Consider the following 19,362-nt stretch of genomic DNA (forward strand, 5'->3'; position numbering starts at 1 on the left):
GGGTTTGCTCCGGTTTCCGCCCACAAGTCCTGAAAGACGTGCCTGTTGGATGAATTGGGCATTCTGAATTCTCCCTCTGTGCACCCGAATAGGCGCCGGAGTGTGGCTACTGGGGGATTTTCACAGTAACATCATTGCAGTGTTAATGTGAGCCTACTTGTGACACTAATAAAGATTATTATTAGTATAACTTTGTTCCAAAGCAATGTGCTAACTTTTCATGGTAAGCTAAAGTGTCATTAAATTTTCGGGAGAATTTCGCAATCCTTTCATCAGTGATAGCGTTATGTCGTTCTTTCACAGGATATGGGTGTCACTGGATATGCCAGTATTTATTGCCCATTCCTAATTGCCCTTGCAAAGGTATTGTTGAGTCACCTTCTTTAACCGCTGCTGGCTATGTGGTGTACGTACGCCAGCAGTGCTGTTTTTGAAAGGAGTTTCAGGGTTGTGACCCAGTGACAAGGAAGAAACAGTTCCAATATAGTTACAAGTCAAATTATTGTGTGGTTGGAGGACAACGTGTAGGTGGCAGTACCCGCCAAGCCACACAAGATCCTGACTTGGAACTATACCGGCATTCCTTCATTATGATAGAGGTGTCTAATAAGTTGCTTCACAGGTCTTGTTTGTGACTTGCAAAGCTGTGTATAGCTTATCCTGTGATACAAACAGCACTTTCCCATTTAATTATTCCATTACTCACTCACTTCTCATTCACTTAGCTTGTGAGTGGTCATTTAATCCCCAAGGTTTTAGTTTATGTGCAGTCATGGATTTGACCTTTGTTCTTTTATTTGTTCTGTGGCCAGAATCAGAAACTTTTATTTCCCTACTGTGTATCCATCTCCTTTCACCCTAAAGGTTGCAAGAGGTAGTTTTGCACACTCCAAGTTCAAGTAAATCTTGCTGCGTTTGCTGAAATGAAAGTTTCCAGACTTGGGAATTGGGGTTTGAAAGAGGTCATTGCTGTTCCTAAAATGTGCAGAGCAGAAGCATCATTGCAACCTGTTGTCAGATTCTTGAAATGTTGTTTCCTGGAAGTTTTTTATTGAACCATCTGTATGGAGTGGATAGAAATTAGATTGGTTTTGAGAAATTTTCTGAAAAAAGAAAGACATGCAATTTTATCAGCATTTTCATGGCCTCTGCACATCTTGAAGCACTTTACGAACAATGAAAGGTGGTGGCACAGTGGTTGGCACTGCTGACTCACAGCACCAGGAACCCAGTTCGATTCCGGCTTTGGGGACTATCTGTGTGGAGTCTGCACGTTCTTCCCGTGTCTGTGCGGTTTTCTTCCGGGTGCTCCGGTTTCCTCCCACAGTCCAAAGATGTGCAGTTTAGGTGGGGTTATGGGGATAGGGCGGGGGGAGTGGGCCTAGGAAAGGTGCCCTTTCAGAGGGTGGGTGCAGACCCAATGGGTTTGCCAGATGTGCATTGGAAGAGTAAAATCTCGGGGTAACAAAGGTATGGGTGAAGATTTTAGCACCAAATATGACAGAAGGTAGAAATTTGACTTAGAAGATAGGAGCAGGAGGAGGCCTTTTGGCCCTTCGAGCCTGCTCCGCCAATCATCAAAATAGTCTGGTCCAGCCTAATACAATTGCCAGGAAAAGGGATGGAATTGGTACCAAGGAAATAGAATTTGTGTGGCAAACCAATAAGCAGTTGTTGAGGTGCCATGGGTCTTGCCTGCCAGCAGGAGAGCCAGATAGAGACCTGCAGTGCCTCCTTTGGGGAAATCCGCTGAATCACAAGCCAAATCAGGCAATTGAGAGGCCAGTTACAAGTCTTTCCCAGGAATCAGGACCCGGCAGCTAGAGGCTGGCAGTGCCACAGGAAAGGCGGTGGGTGCTGCCAGAGCGACAGTCTCTGGAGTCCCAGTATCACAGATTGACCCAAGTCACAGATAGGCAATGTTGGGAGGGGTTTTCTCGAGGTGTATCAGAAGTGAGGAAATGATGCTTCAGTACTACAGACCTCGACTGGAGATCTGCACTCCGTTTTGGACCTCGGGAGAAATATGGTGACCCTTTGAAGGTTATTATGCAGAGTTGCTGAGTGATACTGGGACTTGAAAGGTTAAATTATGAGGACAGGCTGCGTGAAAATGCTTTGTATTCTGAGTGTAGCAAGTTGAAGGATGATATAATTGAGCTGTTGTAAATGATAAAGGAATCCATTCAGCAGGCTGGGTATGTGCTGAAAGCTGTTGAAAATCTTATTGTGAGAATTAGGACAATTGGGTGTGAAATCAGGAGGTATCTTTCACACAAAGGATAGTGGAAATCTGGAACTCGCTCTACCAAAAGACTCTGGAGACTGAGATGTAGATTTACTGATTTGTTTTTTTAAGGGTATCCGGATTGGAGCAAAGGTGTGTAAATCGAGTTGAAGTACAAATCACAGGGTTTGATAGAATGACGGTGCACTTCATGACTTATATTCATTACTCTTCCAGTGTACCTCTGGCAGGCCTTCCACATTACTTTCCATAAAGTCACGGTCATCTAAAACTCTGCTGCATGTTCTCACATGCATCAAATCCCATTTTCCATTCATGGTTCTGCTCACTGACCTACATTAGATCCCAGATAAGCAATGCCGTGATTTTAAATTCTCCACCCTAATTTTTTAATTGAACTCCTCCAGTTCTGATCTCCATAGTCACTTTGACTTTTTCTAGCTCTGTCATTGGTGCACACCTACAGCTGCCATGGCTTAATCTCTGGAATTCCTTCCAGCGATTTCTTTGCTCTAACGTGCTGCTCATACCTACTCCCATCTGCCCTAATATCTCCTCCACATGTAGCTCGGTGTGAAAAGTTTTGATCATGATCCTGGGAAGTCCCTTGAGACAGTTAATTAATTAATTCATTCATTCATTTTTAAAATCTTTTTATTGGCATTTTCAAAATTATATATATTGTCGTTCGTTTCATTTATTGAACAGTACCCAAAGGCGGCTCCTTAAGTTTCTCTATTTACAGTTTGTTGCCGTCTGGCTCAGCGTACAATTCCCCCCCTCCCCCTCCAAAGCTCCCCTCTCCTTCCCACTCCCCCCACCCCCCCCCCTTTTTGCACTGCTGCCCCTCATTCTTTTCCTCACCTTGCTCCCCCCGAGCGTCCCCCCCCTCTTTCTATCTCGTCCTGGCTATTTCTGCCTGACTACTGGCTATTTATTTATGTATGTGTTGGCCACAAACAGGTCTCGGAACAGTCGGGTGAATGGCTCCCATGTTTTGTGGAAGCCCTCTTCCGACCCACGGATGGTGAATTTGATTTTCTCCATTTGGAGAAATTCTGATAGGTCAGGCAGCCAGTCTGCAGCTTTAGGTGGTGCTTCTGATCGCCAACCGAGCAGGATTCTACAGTGGTCGAGCAAGGATGCAAAGGCAAGGGCGTCCGCCCTCCCCCATTAAGAGATCTGGCTGGTCTGATACTCCGAAGACCGTCACTTTAGGGCATGGCTCCACCTTCATCCCCATCACTTTGGACATTGCCTCGAAGAAGGCTGTCCAGTACCCAGCAAGTCTGGGGCAAGACCAGAAAATGTGGGCGTGGTTGGCTGGGCCTCCTTGGCACTATTCACGTCTATCCTCCACCTATATCCAAATTGTTTTCTCAATTAAGGGGCAATTTAGTGTGGCCAATCCACCTACCCTGCACATCTTTGGGTTGTGAGGTGAGACCTCACAGACATGGGGACAATGTGCAAGCTCCACATGGATGGTGACCCGGGGCTGGGATCGAACCCGGGTCCTCGGCACGGTGAGGCAGCACATAATGCCATAATAATAAATGTTTAAATTGATTACTGTCGGAGAATTTGCTAATGTGCTCCAATTTAACACCTGAAATGCCTGGCTTCACAAGCTTGGAGCTGGTAAAGGATATAACTGCAATATCATTATCATTAATAAAATTTTAGATTACTGTTCAAACAAATACAAATGTGAAGATAATTTATGCCTCAATTGAAGACTACAGCTACAAATGATTGACCGGAGAAGTGTCTCCTTTTAATAGCCTGAAACATTTGATTTCAAGCATTTGTCATAGAGTTAATTCCTGGGTAGGCAGTAAATTCAACGTGCAAATTCTGAGGAGAGGCTGATGGTGCATATGCGTGTAGATTTCCTGTTAGTACACAATGCATTTGCACTACCTCCTCCTTAATAGTGTGTTTGTTGTTTGTGCACCCCCTGATAAATCTTACTCTATTATGCAGATCTCCGCTTAAAGGTTGGTGAACTTGGTGTAGGTCTACTTGAGGCTTTAAGAAGTTGGTTTGTGTGAATAACCCAATTGTTGAAAAGATACAAATACCTTCATTGAGAAACCATGCAGAGATTCCATGATTCAGCTCTATAAATGTTTCACTATGCTGGCGTTTCTGAATTGGGAAAATGATTCATGTTTTATTTGAAGGCAGATTTTGCTGCTCATGTAACAGTTCCTTCCTGTTGGCAAAAGTCTTCCTCTGGCAAAAAAACAGGAAAGAGAAAATCTGTTTAACACAAAACTTAAGTCTGATGTAATTTAAAATGAGCTTTTGTATTCCTTGATTTTGCCCTCCAGTTTGAGTCTCCAAAAATGTGCTGCAGTGTACAAGGCAGTGCATGTGATGTGCCTGTTTAGACCTTGCACGGTAATGCTAAAGTCCAGGGATACAAAGTCTACAGCCATAAACATTCGTATGATATGTGGTTTTGCTGTCTTTGCTTATAGCCAGAGTTGTTTTTTTTAAATACATCCGTGCTACAGATGTGAGGTTTTATAAGATTGTTATGTTTATGGACTGCGGCTTTAATTTGGGGTAAAGTGGAGGAATGAAGGGGGTCATGTCACCTGTTCTGGATTCTCCTGACAACAAGCTTGGTGGCTTGAAGAGGAGTCCAAAATTGGTTTACTGGGAAGAAGGTGAAAGGTGTTTACGCCTATAAACAATAATGAAAGCATCTTGCTGACAGTATATAGATTGTTAGTTTCCAAAGTCCCAAGAAGGTGTTAGGAATGTCAGATATTATAAACGGTTATGCTTTAAACTGCTATTTAGTTTCAAGATAAAATGAAATTAGGAATTTAAAGAAAAGCTAATTAGTATTTCTACCTGGGTACAAGGCCTGTGAATCACATTGCTATGGAGATGGACTTTGAAGAGAAGGGAGGAATCCATAAGAAGCCACTGTAGGATTGGCTTGTTTATAAAATCTTATAAAAAGGGCCTTTATAAAATATCACAACTCGTACAATGCAGAATCAGAGAGAGAATAAGATGCAGCAAGTCTGTTTGGTATACCATGTACTCTTGATTGAAGACAACTAGTTCATGAGGATTGGAACAAGACTGGAAGATTTACCTAGCTGTTTTAGAGCTAAGATCTTTCTATTTAGTACTGTCAATAGAGATTGTTATCATCGTGGCTCTTTAGCTGCTTTGAATAATATCAACCCTCTGCTGCCTCTGTAGTTAAGTACCAAAAACTGTATTGGTCATATTTATTATAGACTGTCAATTGTAGAGGAAGAAGAAATAACTTGCTGCGGGTGTTTCGAGAATTCCTGGAACGTATGCTTATGGAGTAAAGGGAAATGCTAAATTCAGTTCATGGAGCTAGAACCAAGTTCTGCATTGCCTGCACTAAGTTCACAAGGCTTTCATTGAATTTTAATCTGAATTTGTTTGCTGTGGTATATTGCAGTCATCTCTGAAGTATTTTCACATTTGCTGAAGTAAAAAAAAAGTTGCTTACTTGGTCTCCATAGGACTCATCCACTGTTGTGAACTAAAGCCTGCCCATTGTTTTTGCTTCAAAGTTGGAAGCAACACTTGCCTAATCATGAAAGTTAAATGTTGTTAAAACCGAGTGTGAAGAATTAGTGATTCTTGCTGTTCAAGGTTAAATCAAAGTTTGCTTACAGAGAGAACAATGCAAATAACTTGCCTATCTTACTTCTAAACTGTTAATGAGTTAAATTCGAATCACAAAAGTTTATGTAACAGAAGGAGGCAAGTCAGCCTGTTGTGTCTCTGCCCGCTCTTTGATAGGGTTAGTTTTGGATTATTTTATTGCCCTGCTCAAAAGCAGCAGCAGTAACAACGTCTATTTACGATTGTGTCTTTAACATTGTAGAATGCCTCTAGGCACTTCACAGGAGAATTATCAAACAAAATTTGACACCGAGCCCATAAAGCGATACTAGTACAGGTCAGGTTTTCAGCCGCATTGTAAATGAAAAACAGAGAGCCGGGTGGGGGAAGTTTAGAGAGGAAATTCCAGAGTTTATGCCATAGGCACCTTAAAGCAAGACTTGCAAGGATGAAGTGATGACAATCTGGGATGTGCCAAGAGGCCAGAATTGAGCAGTGTAGAGATTTTGAAGGGTTGTAGAGCTGAACAAAGATATAGAGACGAGAAAGGGGAGGGCCATGTTGACATTTGAAAGCAATGATGAAATTTTAAAATGGAAGTGTTATTGGATCAGGTGCCAGTGGAGGTTAATGAGTGCAGGTTACAACAAACACACATTTTTAAAAAAAAAATTTTTTTACAGTACCCAATTCATTTTTTCCAATTAAGGGGCAATTTAGTGTGGCCAATCCACCTAGCCTGCACATCTTTGTGTTGTGGGGGCGAAACCCACGCAAACACGGGGAGAATATGCAAACTCCACACGGACAGTGACCCAGAGCCGAGATTGAACATGGGACCTCAGAGCCGTGAGGCAAAAGGGCGAACCCACTGCGCCACGATGCCGCCCTATAAACACACAAATATGCAAGAAATACAAAGTAGGTCTGGAAGGATCGGGACCTGAAATATTGGAGGAGATTTTCTGTCCATCGATGCCAGAATCACGATCGGGTAGAGAATCATTGAATCATAGAATTTACAGTACAGAAGGAGGCCATTTGGCCCATCGAGTCTGCACTGGCTCTTGGAAAGAGCATCCCACTTAAGCCCACACCTCCCTATCCCCGTAAACCAGTAACCCCACCTTAGCGAAGGGCAATTTATCATGGCCAAACCACCTAACCTGCACATCTTTGGACTGTGGGAGGAAACCGGAGCACCCGGAGGAAACCCATGTGGACACGGGGAGAACGTGCAGACTCCACACCGACAGTGACCAAGCCGGGAATCAAACCTGGGACCCTGGAGCTGTGAAGCAACTGTGCTAACCACTATGCTACCGTGCTGCCCTTAAGGTTTGCACGTCAGCCAAAAATCGTGGTCAGCGCCGGGTGCCCAATGGAACGCCATATTCGTGCTCAATAGCAGTGTGAATGCCTTCCATGCCACGCCGCGTGGGAATGCAAATTGTACAGTAATGCCGTTAGCATATCATTAACAGGCCCGATCCAGTAGACTCTGGCCTCAGGCCCAAAAATCCCTCTTCATCATTCTGAAACCTTTCTCTTTACCCACAGTGACAATTTGTGACCCTCAACACTGACCTCCATCCACCTCACTTCCAGGCACACCCTTGCAACCAGAGGAATCAATTTCGCCCAATTCATGCAATCGCTCTTCATAACAAGGTTTTCCTCTTCTAATGGAAACACAGACAGTTCTCAGACTTGCGACACAGTTGGTTCCTGAAAACCTGTCTGTAAGTCGAAACATTGGAAGTCTGAACTGGTTTTCCCATAGGAACAATGTTTTAAATGGGGGTTTGGTTCCTGAACTGAAGCGCGATACTGTATGTTCACTGAATAGTGAAAGGTTTATGAGATCTTGCTTAAATATAATTGCCTTGCAGTAGTATATTTCCCGTGATGTAACTCGTGCCTACACTTTCAAAGACTGTACCTGAGAAGCAATTCCCCCTTTGAGGTTGGTAAAGACCATTTGTTCGCTGCTGTGGCATCATAAAGTCAAAATAGTGTTGTACAGTTGCAGCAGGGGTTGATTTATAAACTTACTCAGCGACCTTCATTGTAACTTTAACGTCGTAAAGTCGAGGACTCTCGCATGCGCGTCTCTCTCTCTCTTTCTCTCTCTCTCTCTCTCTCTCTCCACAGATGGTGCCAGACTTGTTAGGTATTTCCTGTATAAGTTTTTATTTTGGATTTGCAACATTCACATTATTTTACTTTACTACATTAAGTTTCCTAGTCCTGATCTCTTCAAGTTGAATTTACATTGTGTTCTATGGCTTTAATGTCCTGACAATAAGACATAAATATGTCATTGCGTTTTTAGTCAATGCCACTTTAAAAAAAAAAATTATAAATCAAAAATTCTGTTAGGCATTTTTTATTTGCCCTTTCAAGAAATCTACTTGAACGAAACCCCAGGTCTCTGTCTCTGTTCACTTACAATATTCCATGAATACTCCAAATCCAAGTGATTCTTCTAAAATATGTTGCCTCACATTTACCCACATTAAATTGAACAAAGAACAAAGAAAAGTACAGCTCAGGAACAGACCCTATCGTCCCTGCTTCAACCACCTCCGGCAGCGAGTTCCAGGCACCCACTACCCTCTGTGTAAAAAAAACTTGCCTCGTACATCTATTCTAAACCTTGCCCCTCGCGCCTTAAACCTATGCCCCCTAGTAATTGACCCCTCTACCCTGGGGAAAAGCCTCTGACTATCCACTCTGTCTATGCCCCTCATAATTTTGTAGACCTCTATCAGGTCGCCCCTCAACCTCCGTCGTTCCAGTGAGAACAAACCGAGTTTATTCAACCGCTCCTCATAGTTAATGCCCTCAATACCAGGCAACATTCTGGTAAATCTCTTCTGCACCCTCTCTAAAGCCTCCACATCCTTCTGGTAGTGTGGCGACCAGAATTGAACACTATACTCCAAGTGTGGCCTAACTAACGTTCTATACAGCTGCAGCATGACTTGCCAATTCTTAGACTCAATGCCCCGGCCAATAAAGGCAAGCATGCCGTATGCCTTCTTGACTACCTTCTCCACCTGTGTTGCCCCTTTCAGTGACCTGTGGACCTGTACACCTAGATCTCTCTGACTTTCAATACTCTTGAGGGGTCTACCATTCACTGTATATTCCCTACCTGCATTAGACCTTCCAAAATGCATTACCTCACATTTGTCCGGATTAAACTCCATCTGCCATCTCTCCGCCCAAGTCTCCAAACAATCTAAATCCTGCTGTATCCTCTGACCGTCCTCATCGCTATCCGCAATTCCACCAACCTTTGTGTTATCTGCAAACTTACTAATCAGACCAGTTACATTTTCCTCCAAATCATTTATATATACTACAAACAGCAAAGGTCCCAGCACTGATCCCTGCGGAACACCACTAGTCACAGCCCTCCACTTAGAAAAGCATCCTTCCATTGCTACTGTCTGCCTTCTATGACCTAGCCAGTTCTGTATCCACCTTGCCAGCTCACCCCTGATCCCGTGTGAATATGCATCCATTCTATAAATTTCACGTGCTGGTCTGTTGTCTTGAAATATTTGAAGTTCTCAGTGCTGTTCGTCAAACCTACCTTTGTACAGTCTTCAAATGTTGATATTGTGTTTCTTACATCCAAACCCATGTATGTGTACTTTGAACATTGATCCCAAGACCTCTCCTTTACCTCAGCTTTGCTTCATGTCTATTAACTAATTTTCTATCCATATTACAGTTTCCTCATACTATATGCATGATTTTCTTTCTAATAAACCTCTTGACACTTTATTGAAAACCAATATGCACTGTATTCCATTTATCCAGTCACCTCTTCAAACAAACCTCTCTTAGTTGTGTTGATCACGATAAGCCTTTAACAAATCCTTGCTGACTATCCTTTTTACGTGCAGCATTTCTAAATGGTCACAAAATATTCAACTATTTGGTCCATAATTACCTATCTCTGATTTACCTATCTCTGCCTCCTGAAAAGGATGTTATATTGGCTACCTCAATGACAGAATTTGCTTATTTAAGGATAATTTAAAAATTCTGACCGGATTCTCTGCTATTGCTGCTGGTTTCTTTCAGAAGAGTAGCATGTGCTACCTCCAGGCCTTGTGTCACATCCACTTTTTGATTTCTGCTCATGTTTTTAAAAAGCCAATTCCTTTACTATATTTCACTCAATTGTTCCATATCTTTTTTAATATACCCACATGGACACTACTACTATCATTTGTAAAATTCCAATTTTATAAATCAATATCCGTCCTGCTTGCAATCTTCTCGTTTATAATCCTTCATCCCCGAGCAGTCCTATTCTCCATGACTCATGATGGTGAACATTCATAGTTTTTCTTTTATATTCATAGATCCATTTATTAGTATTTACAGAATATTCATCCACTGTGATTTCCTTGAGATGTGCATGAGTACGTAGCAATTTGGATAAAACTATATTTGTACAGAAATTACTTTTGTATTCCCTGAGGTCCATGAGCCAAGAATAGATGTGACGAACATGTGGCAGGCATTAGATATTGCTCTTCTGATGTGTTACGGTGCTGACATGTTTGGTCTATTCATTTCATTCAATTATAGTTTTCTAATAGTCATTCAATTATTACTGTTTGATAGTGTGCTTAGGTTGTGAGTTAAATAGTTTCAAACTAATGCAAATCTTTTAGATTTGTAAATGGTAAGTTTATGGTATATTTGTCCCCAAACATTTTTTTAAAATAAATATTTTATTAAAGCTTTTCCAACCAATGTTTTTACATAACAAAGGTAGAAGTACAAATAATAATAATAAAGAAAATAAACAAGAATTATTAAACAGAACAAGGTGGGTGTTGTCTTCATAGAAAACTTGTGTTATATCAACAGTTTCCCCCCCCCTCCCCCCCCCCCCCCACCCCAACCAGAATGCTGCTGCTGCTGTAAAATTACTGCTCCCCTAGAAAGTCAAGGAAAGGTTGCCACCGCCGGGAGAACCCCACCAAGGACCCTCTCAAGGCGAACTATATTCGCTCCAGGCTGAGGAACCCCGCCATATCGCTAACCCAGGTCTCCACACTCTGGGGTTTCGAATCCCTCCACATTAACAAGATCCGTCTCCGGGCTACCAGGGAGGCAAAGGCCAGTACCTCGGCCTCTTTCGCTTCCTGCACTCCCGGATCCTCTGACACCGCAAATATCGCTACTGTTGGACTCGCCTTCACCCAAGTGTCTAAAATCCTAGACATCACCCTCGCAAACCCCTGCCAGAATTCTTTAAGCGCTGGGCATGCCCAAAACATATGAGCATGGTTGGCCGGACTCCCTGCACATCTCGGGCACCTGTCCTCCACCCCAAAAAACTTACTAATTCTTGCTGCCATTATATGCGCCCGGTGCACCACCTTAAACTGAATTAAGCTGAGCCTGGCGCATGATGAGGAAGAGTTCACCCTGCCCAGGGCATCGGTCCACAGGCCCTCATCCAGCTCCTCCTCCCACTTGCCCTTCAACTCCTCCACTGAGGCGTCCTCCGCCTCCTGCAGCTCCTGATATATGGCCGACACCTTCCCCGCCCCTGCCAGACACCACCCTGTCCTGGATCCTACGCGGGGGCAGCAGCGGAAATGTCCCCACCTGTTTCCCACGAAAGTCCCAAACCTGGAGGCCCCTGAACGCATTCCCCGGGGGCAGGCCGAACTTCTCCTCCAGTACCTGCGTGCTGGGGAAAGTCCCGTCTATAAACAGGTCCCCCATCCTCCTAATATCAGCCTTGGAACCCCCCATCCATCCTACCTGGAGCAAATCTATGGTTATTCCGTATCGGGGTCCACACAGAGGCCCCCTCCTCCTGCCTGTGCCTCCTCCACTGCCCCCAAATCCTCAGTGCTGCCGTCACCACCGGACTTGTGGTGTATGCCCCCAAACTTATTAACCACTTGGGAATCAAATCATGTTTACAGCACCAAGATTTGGGTTGATACTTTTTCATACGTTTTTACTTCAGATTTTATGCTCTCAAATCTTTATAGATGTTGGCTAAATGACCTATTCGATTTCAGTAATTCATTTCATCTGTTTTAAGAGGTTTTTTTTCATGAGTGGTGGGAGGCAGATGGATGGGTGTGAAAAGCTGTTTGTGCGCTTTTATTACCTTATTCTCACTGCATTTTCTTTCAACTTCCTTTTTCGCTCTTCATGCTGCCCTCTTCAGCCTGGCTATGTAAGGGACTTGGTAAGTGGACAGTTCAGTCACTGTGATGGGATGAAATATTTTTTGTGTGTATGTGGGCTTCTTTGTGTGTCAGAAATGTTAAATGTCATTACTGAAGTGAAAACCTCCACTGGATCCAAACTTGGAGACAAAGGACAATCAGTAAATGAGAATTTTGCAATCTTAGCAATTTTAATAAAATCTGACACTGAAGAATTGATATTAAAGTGTGTTCCATTCTTGACATTAAAAAACGTCTTGGGAAATGAATCCTGAGATTAAAGGTATTTAACATAATTGTGAGACTGTTTACATGAATGCGCAGCTACCAGTTTGGTTGACCTGTTTGATCATGTGACAGTGGAAGTTTTTTTTCTGGTGCTCTTGTGTTCTTTAACGAAAGAAAACTAACTTCTTCTAGACCTAGATATGTCTATGTTCTTAACCTTACTCAGGTTTGTGCCATTCCTTTTTTACCTTTGTTCAGTGATGTTTTGATATCCATAGCTAAGGCAAGTAACAATTAAAATTGGGCATTTTTTTCCAGATCTCTGCCAGAATTCTTGAGGCCCATCAGAATGTAGCTCAGATGAGTCTCATTGAAGCAAAGATGAGGTTTATTCAGGCTTGGCAGTCACTACCTGAATTTGGTATCACACACTTCATTGCAAGGTAACATTGTTAAATCTGTAATAAATTTAAAAGATACGAGGTGCAAGGCTTCCAGTTTTTGAATGCAAGGACCTGTGCCAGATCTTTCCTGGCAGTCATTGAAATTACCATGAAATCAATTTAAATATGTCAAGGAGGGTTCTGCATCTGTTTCACGTGTGTAATACTGTATACGATCAATTAGTATGGGAAAAAAATCATCTTTATCTTTCCCCATCGAATACCATAAAGTTGTCTCTAAGATGGTTAGTTTTATGTTTAGCATTGCCATCTTGCGAAGGAAATTTGGACCTTGATTAGCTTTGTTTCAAATGGGTTTTAGCTGGATTTTAAATGACCAGCGTTAAATCCATATCGTATTTTAGTAGACATGAACATTCTACCACCCCACCACCATTGGGCCCAGACCGATGCAGGAAAATAACCCACCCATCTTCTGCAGATGATGAGTCTATGGCTGCTATGAGACTACATTTTCACTAATTCCATCAGAAGCCATTTTATATAATCTCCTATCTTGGCAAACACATAATTAACTACCAAATTGGCATGAGTTGTTCTAAATATATTATACAGTTTTTATATTACTACCTGTGTCAAGAAGGTGACATCACAGTGGGTAGCACTATTGCTTCTCAGCGCCAGGGACCTGGGTTCGATTCCCAACTTGGGTCACTGTCTGTGCAGATTCTGCACGTTCTCCACGTGTCTGCGCGGGTTTCCTCCGGCTGCTCAGGTTTCCTCCCACTAAGTCCCAAAAGACGTGCATGTTAGGTGAATTGGACATTCTGAATTCTCCCTCGGTGTACTCGAACAGGCGCAGGAATTTGGCGACATGGGGATGTTCACTGTAACTTCATTGCAGTGTTAATGTAAGCCTACTTGTGTCACTAATAAAGATTATCATTATTATTATCACTTACTGACAACTAGGCATTTTGTTCCCCTAGACAGAACACTGGCAGGGTATGAGCGACACGGTAACACAGCGGTTAGCACTGTTGCTTCACAGCACCAGGGTCCCAGATTCGATTCCCGGCTTGGGTCACTGTCCATGCTGAGTCTGCGCGTTTTCCGTGTCTGCGGGTTTCCTCCGGGTGCTCCGGTTTCCTCCCACAAGCCCCGAAGGGCGTGCTGTTAGGTGAATTGGCATTCTAATACCCGAACAGGTGCCAGAATGTGGCGAATACAGGATTTTCACAGTAACTTCATGGCAGTGTTAATGTAAGCCTACTTGTGACAATAAAAGATTATTATTATTACTATTAAATGTATTCTTTGCAGTTTCTAATTATTAGCTGGAAGTTAAGTACCTTCTCTATGTGGGAGAAATGAAAGCAATATCTGTCCTTGGCATCTGTTATGTGTTTCCCATTGGTTGGCTGCTTTGCATTGCACTGGCCAATGCCTGGAAGTATACATCCTCCTGGTTGTGTTGGTGCATGGCACAGAATTTTGAAAACCTGCAGAATCTCTGCCTCTTTAGCATTTGGGTCATCCATAAATTGTGTGTTGGTGAGATTGAGCGCTGCTTTAGCCATTATTAAAAATATAATCTTGGGTGAGGAGACTGTTAACCTAAATATTGCCCCTCTCTCCTTTGGAAACTACTCGAGAAGCAGATCATCTTCAAAGAACACAAAATGCTGACACTCCCAAGTAATTGCATTAGAAAGGTCAATAATAAGGTGACGTGACGCAAAAATGAAGTACTTAAATGCAGTTTTCAGAGATGCATCCTCTGGAAATTCCCTGTGATATCACTTACCAGTTTAAATACAGTAATTCCCACCATTCATGATTTTACTGTAGGCAGTAAAGTGAATCATTTTTTTTTGTAAATGACTGCTTTATTGTATTCTAGAAGTTTCTGTTGATTCACTTTCTTATACGAGCATGGTTGTGAATATTTTAAAATTCAGCACTGTCTACCAAATGGGTTTCTTGAAACGTTGGGCGGGATTCTCTGGCCACGCCCGCGTGGTGACCGGAGAATCCCGCCCGAGGTCAATGGACCTCTCCCGTGGCGATCCTGCGGCAGGCAGGGCGGAAGAACCCAGCCCATTATTTCAATGTGAAAACTCTGTGCAAATGAAAATGTTATTGCAATTGCTCAGTTTTTAAATAGTTTGTAAATGTGTTAATGCTTCAGCAGCAAAAATAAATTCTATTGATATGAGTGAATGCACTGCTTTTTCTATTCTAGATCAATTTTTTCCACTTTAAAAACATTTTTATTTGAAAAACACCAATGTAGTCCCTGTTTAAAATGGTTATCTGTATTAAAATTGTGATCTAGGACGAGCAATTCTAATATCTTTCTATTAATATTTTCCTCAACAAACCAGATATTTAAAAATTGGGTAATGATCTTGTGTTATGCAGTCTTTTATATTTCTGGAGACATGTAGTTCAGTTGCTTTTTATGAGCCTGATGTTTTGCTGCATTATTCAATGCAAACAAACATTGAACTTACTCTTCAAAAAAATCATTCACTTTATTCTGCCGTTAGACGGTTGCAAAATATGGGCTTTCATGTAGAATGTGTTAAGTGTTCTGAAAAAATTGTTCGCTCCATCCATTGCATTTACTATAAAAATGTTATGCAATTTGTTGCACATTATTAGATTTCAAGGAAGTAAGAAAGATGATCTGATTGGCATAGCCTACAATAGGTTGATCAGGATGGATTCAAGCACCGGAGATGCAATCAAGACCTGGAGGTTCAGCAACATGAAACAGTGGAATGTAAATTGGGAGATCAAAATGGTATGATTAATTAGAACTGCATTGAGTCCTTTACGCTTTTCACAGTAACATCATTGCAGTGTTAATGTAAGCCTACTTGTGACACTAATAAAGATTATTATTATTACATTGAAACTTGGCAAACTAAGTTTATAATAATTTGGATTATCACTATTTTGAATGGTTGAATTTGATCAATGGTTATGTGAGGCAAGCAAATGGATCAGAATTCGAGGGCGGGATTTTCCGAAATGGAGGCAGAGTGTTCGCGCCGTCGTGAACGCCGTTGAGGTTCACGACGGCGCGAAACGGCCCCTATTCCGACCGATTCAGGGCCCGATAATGGGCTAGGACCGGCGCCGTGTCATTTACGCGCGCCAGGCCTTGGTGCCGCGTAAAGGCGGCGCCGCATACATGACGCGGCCGGCGCCGCATAACTGGCGTCACCCGCACATGCGTGGTTGCCGTCTTCTCCGAGTACGCCCCGCAGGAAGGTATCTGACTGATCTTGCGGGGCTGCGGAAGAAAGGAAGACCTCCTTCAGAGAGGCCAGCCCGACGATCGGCGGGCACCGATCACTGGCCAGACCCCATTTGAGCCCCCCCCCCCCCCCACCCCGGTGCAGGATTCCACCTCGCCCCCCCCCCCCCCCCGCGCAGGCCACCCCCCCCCCCCCCTCAGCATTCCCGCGCTGTTCCCGCCGGCAGCGACCAGGTATGGTCGGCGCTGGGGGGAACCCGCCGTTTTGGGCAGGCCGCTCGGCCCATCTGGGCCGGAGAATCGCGGGGGTACTGGTGAATCGCCATTTTGGCTGTCTTGGGCGATTCACTGTACCACGCCACACAAAACACGATTGTGCCGATCTGGCCGCTTCCGTGAATCGCGGGAGGGCGTCGGACCGGCATGGCGGGAAAATCTGGCGACCCAGGCGATTCTCCCAACCGGCGCAGGAGCGGAGAATCGAGCCCCATGTGTAGAAGGGGGCAGCACGTGGTATAGTGGTTAGCACTGGGACTGCGGCGCTGAGGACCCGAGTTTGAATTCCGGCCCTGGGTCACTGTCCGTGTGGAGTTTGCACATTCTCCTGTGTCTGCGTGGGTTTCACCTCCACAATCCAAAGATGTGCTGGTTAGGTGGATTGGCCATGCTAAATTGCCCCTTAATTGGAAAAAAAACAATTGCGTACTCTAAATCTTTTTTTAAAAAAGAATTAATGTGTAGAAACAGCAAAATCAGATTGGAATATCTGCTGATAAATTTTAAGTTGCAGATTAAGCAAACATTTGAAAGTGCAAATTGATGTCAACTATATTCCATTATTAGATACAATATGGAGCATATTTCAGGAAACCATTTTATCTACAAAAATAATTAATTGTGCTATCCTACTTTTGAGATGCAGGAAATAGAAAACATCCTGAAAAACACAGCAAACGATTTTTGCAGATAAACTGTTATTGGATAAGCAGCGTATTAGCATTTATATTCCATAAAAGTCACAATGCATGTTAATCGTACCTTAACTTTTGATCAAAAACAAGCAACAAAACCCATTGTAAAGAAACAGTCTTTTAGCTTGAGTGATTTCGTTCTAAGGGCACCTAAAGATTACAATTCATATTTTGCATTAAAAGCATGTAATCTGCCCGACCTGGTGAAGAGAGGAAAATATATTAAACCTGTAGCTGTTATAAATGCATTGCATTTTATTTGCCTATATTTAGGTGACTGTTGAGTTTGCAGATGACGTTCGACTTTCTTTTATCTGTGGTGATGTCGATTGCAAGGTAGTTCACGAGTTCATTGGTGGTTACATCTTCCTGTCGACCCGGGCTAAAGATCAGAACGAAAGCTTGGATGAAGATATGTTCTTTAAGCTTACCAGTGGTTGGATGTGACAGCAAATGTATTGAAAGATATATTCAGGCTATTAAAATTAGATATGAGTGCTGTTATTCAACATATGCTGCTTATTCCAGCAAGCGCCTCGTACTGTAATCTTTTACCATGGACTCTTTTTAGTTACCAGATCAGTTAACACTGTATGTGCACTAACAGTAACCAGCTACCAAACAGCCTACCGCAGTTTTGGAAATGGCATGTTCTCCCCAACCAACAAAGCAAATAGACCCTTGATAGACCCTTCATTAGAAATCTGTTTCAAAGTAAAAGTCTTGAAACAAATAGTATGATCTGTAAGCTATCCACAAAGCTTTATGTCAAAGGCAGAAAAAAAACCACACCGAATATTTAATAAACTTGTGCATGTCTGTTTGTAACTTCAAAAACATTTTAAAACAAAAATGCCAGACACAAATCCCGGACTACTACAGATACTTGGAATATGACGGTAATTTTGTTTGGGAATCAAAAAACACAGCTCATGTTTTAGCTTGCTTACCCAAATGTCTGGTTATTAGTTTCATTTACATAACTGTAGTTTATATTGCCAATCTATTTTTTACACCTTATAGTATTATGTGAAGCCGTTTTAATCACCAGCATTAGTTACCTCTTTGTTTCTTTTGAGATATAAAATCTTTCCACTGCATCATGAAGTAATTCTATATGAAGTATTTGTTTTTTTCATGTAACTAATGTAAAAACACAAGTTTTATATAATTGTACAGTTTTTAAACTATGGCATCACAAATCAGTTAAAGAATGTGCTTGCAATGTATTCTGTTTTGATATGCTTTTGCAGGCATAGGTAACAGTAAAAATTTATTAAAAGAAAATTAATTTTTTGAGCCTTGCTTAATTATATCATGTTTCATTGTAACAGCCAGCTGAAAATTGTGCCACAGGCTCCTAAGCAGTGGAGCATAACATTGTTTTGAAAACCTGTATAAATGCATTTATTTTAAATAAAAGTTAAATCTTTTATTTAAAATGCCTCTCTGATTATTTATTTAAAATAAAGTTTGGTTTGTGGTCAACACTGTCGACAAGCAGTGACATGTTAGTCTTGCGCAGGTAACTCACTGGGGGAATATAGGCAACTATATTTTACAGCTGAACAGTCAAGCAGAATACTAATGTAGCAGAAAAATTATCCAGATCAACCATGTCTGCCTATAAGAATTTGTGCGAATGGCAAGTAACTGAGCAAGCAGTGTTAATCACCCTGGCGTAGAAGTTTCAGTACAGGCCAACTTTTGGAGATTAAGGGAGAAATATTAAGAATCTTGTCCAGCAATAGCAAGAAATGTTGGTTTGAAATAAATAGTTCAAAAACGCAGCTGCATGTGACTGAAGTATGGCTGATCTTCACAATCCAAACTAGTGTCAGGAAAGAGGGACTCTTGTTTTTATGAACCTAATATAAAAGCAAATACTGGAAGTATGAAATTTCTCTTTAAAATAAAAAAAGTTGAACTATTCAATGGGTCGGGGTGAGAAACCCAGTTAAATGGCAGAGTTTTATTGAGGTTGACTCGCTCCTGACAGCGGGTCGGGAACCCACTCATCAGGGAAATGGACTTGCCGTGGCTCTTTAACTCCCAACACAGCCTTCTGCTTCTGGCTTTCCCAAACAGTTGTAGAGTGTGAGCATGACAACCCCACTCTGTCAAAGCAAGGATTTCTACTTGAAGGCCAGCAGCAGGAATCAATTGCTGAATCCTACATTACTTCATGAGGCTTCACATCCACAGTAATGGAAAGGCTGCCTCTGGCACGCCGCCCCCTCCCCCCGCCGGTCCCCACAATTGTTTCTGAAATGTCCCCGGAGGCTTTGCTCTAGGATCTGAGCATCTGAAGTGAAGTGCTGTTTCATCAGGCACGAAAAGCATTTCAAATCAAAACAGTTGTGGGTAGAAGTGGCAGAGGAAGTGAGCA

At 42.4% G+C, this 19,362-nt stretch overlaps 1 protein-coding gene across 6 annotated transcripts in view; it reads left to right on the plus strand.

The window, feature by feature from the left end:
- Nucleotides 1–18,415, plus strand: part of fermt2 (FERM domain containing kindlin 2) — a 188,736-nt gene extending 170,321 nt beyond the window's left edge. For 4 of the 6 annotated variants that reach the window (XM_072489727.1, XM_072489726.1, XM_072489730.1 and 1 more), the window contains 4 exons: nucleotides 12,102–12,122; nucleotides 12,649–12,773; nucleotides 15,402–15,543; nucleotides 17,247–18,415. In XM_072489727.1, coding sequence (XP_072345828.1) covers nucleotides 12,102–12,122; nucleotides 12,649–12,773; nucleotides 15,402–15,543; nucleotides 17,247–17,420 — 462 coding nt within the window. In that variant the 3' untranslated portion in view covers nucleotides 17,421–18,415. The remainder of the gene's footprint in view (nucleotides 1–12,101; nucleotides 12,123–12,648; nucleotides 12,774–15,401; nucleotides 15,544–17,246) is intronic. The other 2 variants (XM_072489729.1, XM_072489731.1) reach the window with 1 other exon arrangement.
- Nucleotides 18,416–19,362: the final 947 nt, after the last annotated feature.

This window comes from Scyliorhinus torazame, chromosome 2, assembly GCF_047496885.1.
Source record: "Scyliorhinus torazame isolate Kashiwa2021f chromosome 2, sScyTor2.1, whole genome shotgun sequence".
Lineage (NCBI taxonomy): Eukaryota > Metazoa > Chordata > Chondrichthyes > Carcharhiniformes > Scyliorhinidae > Scyliorhinus > Scyliorhinus torazame.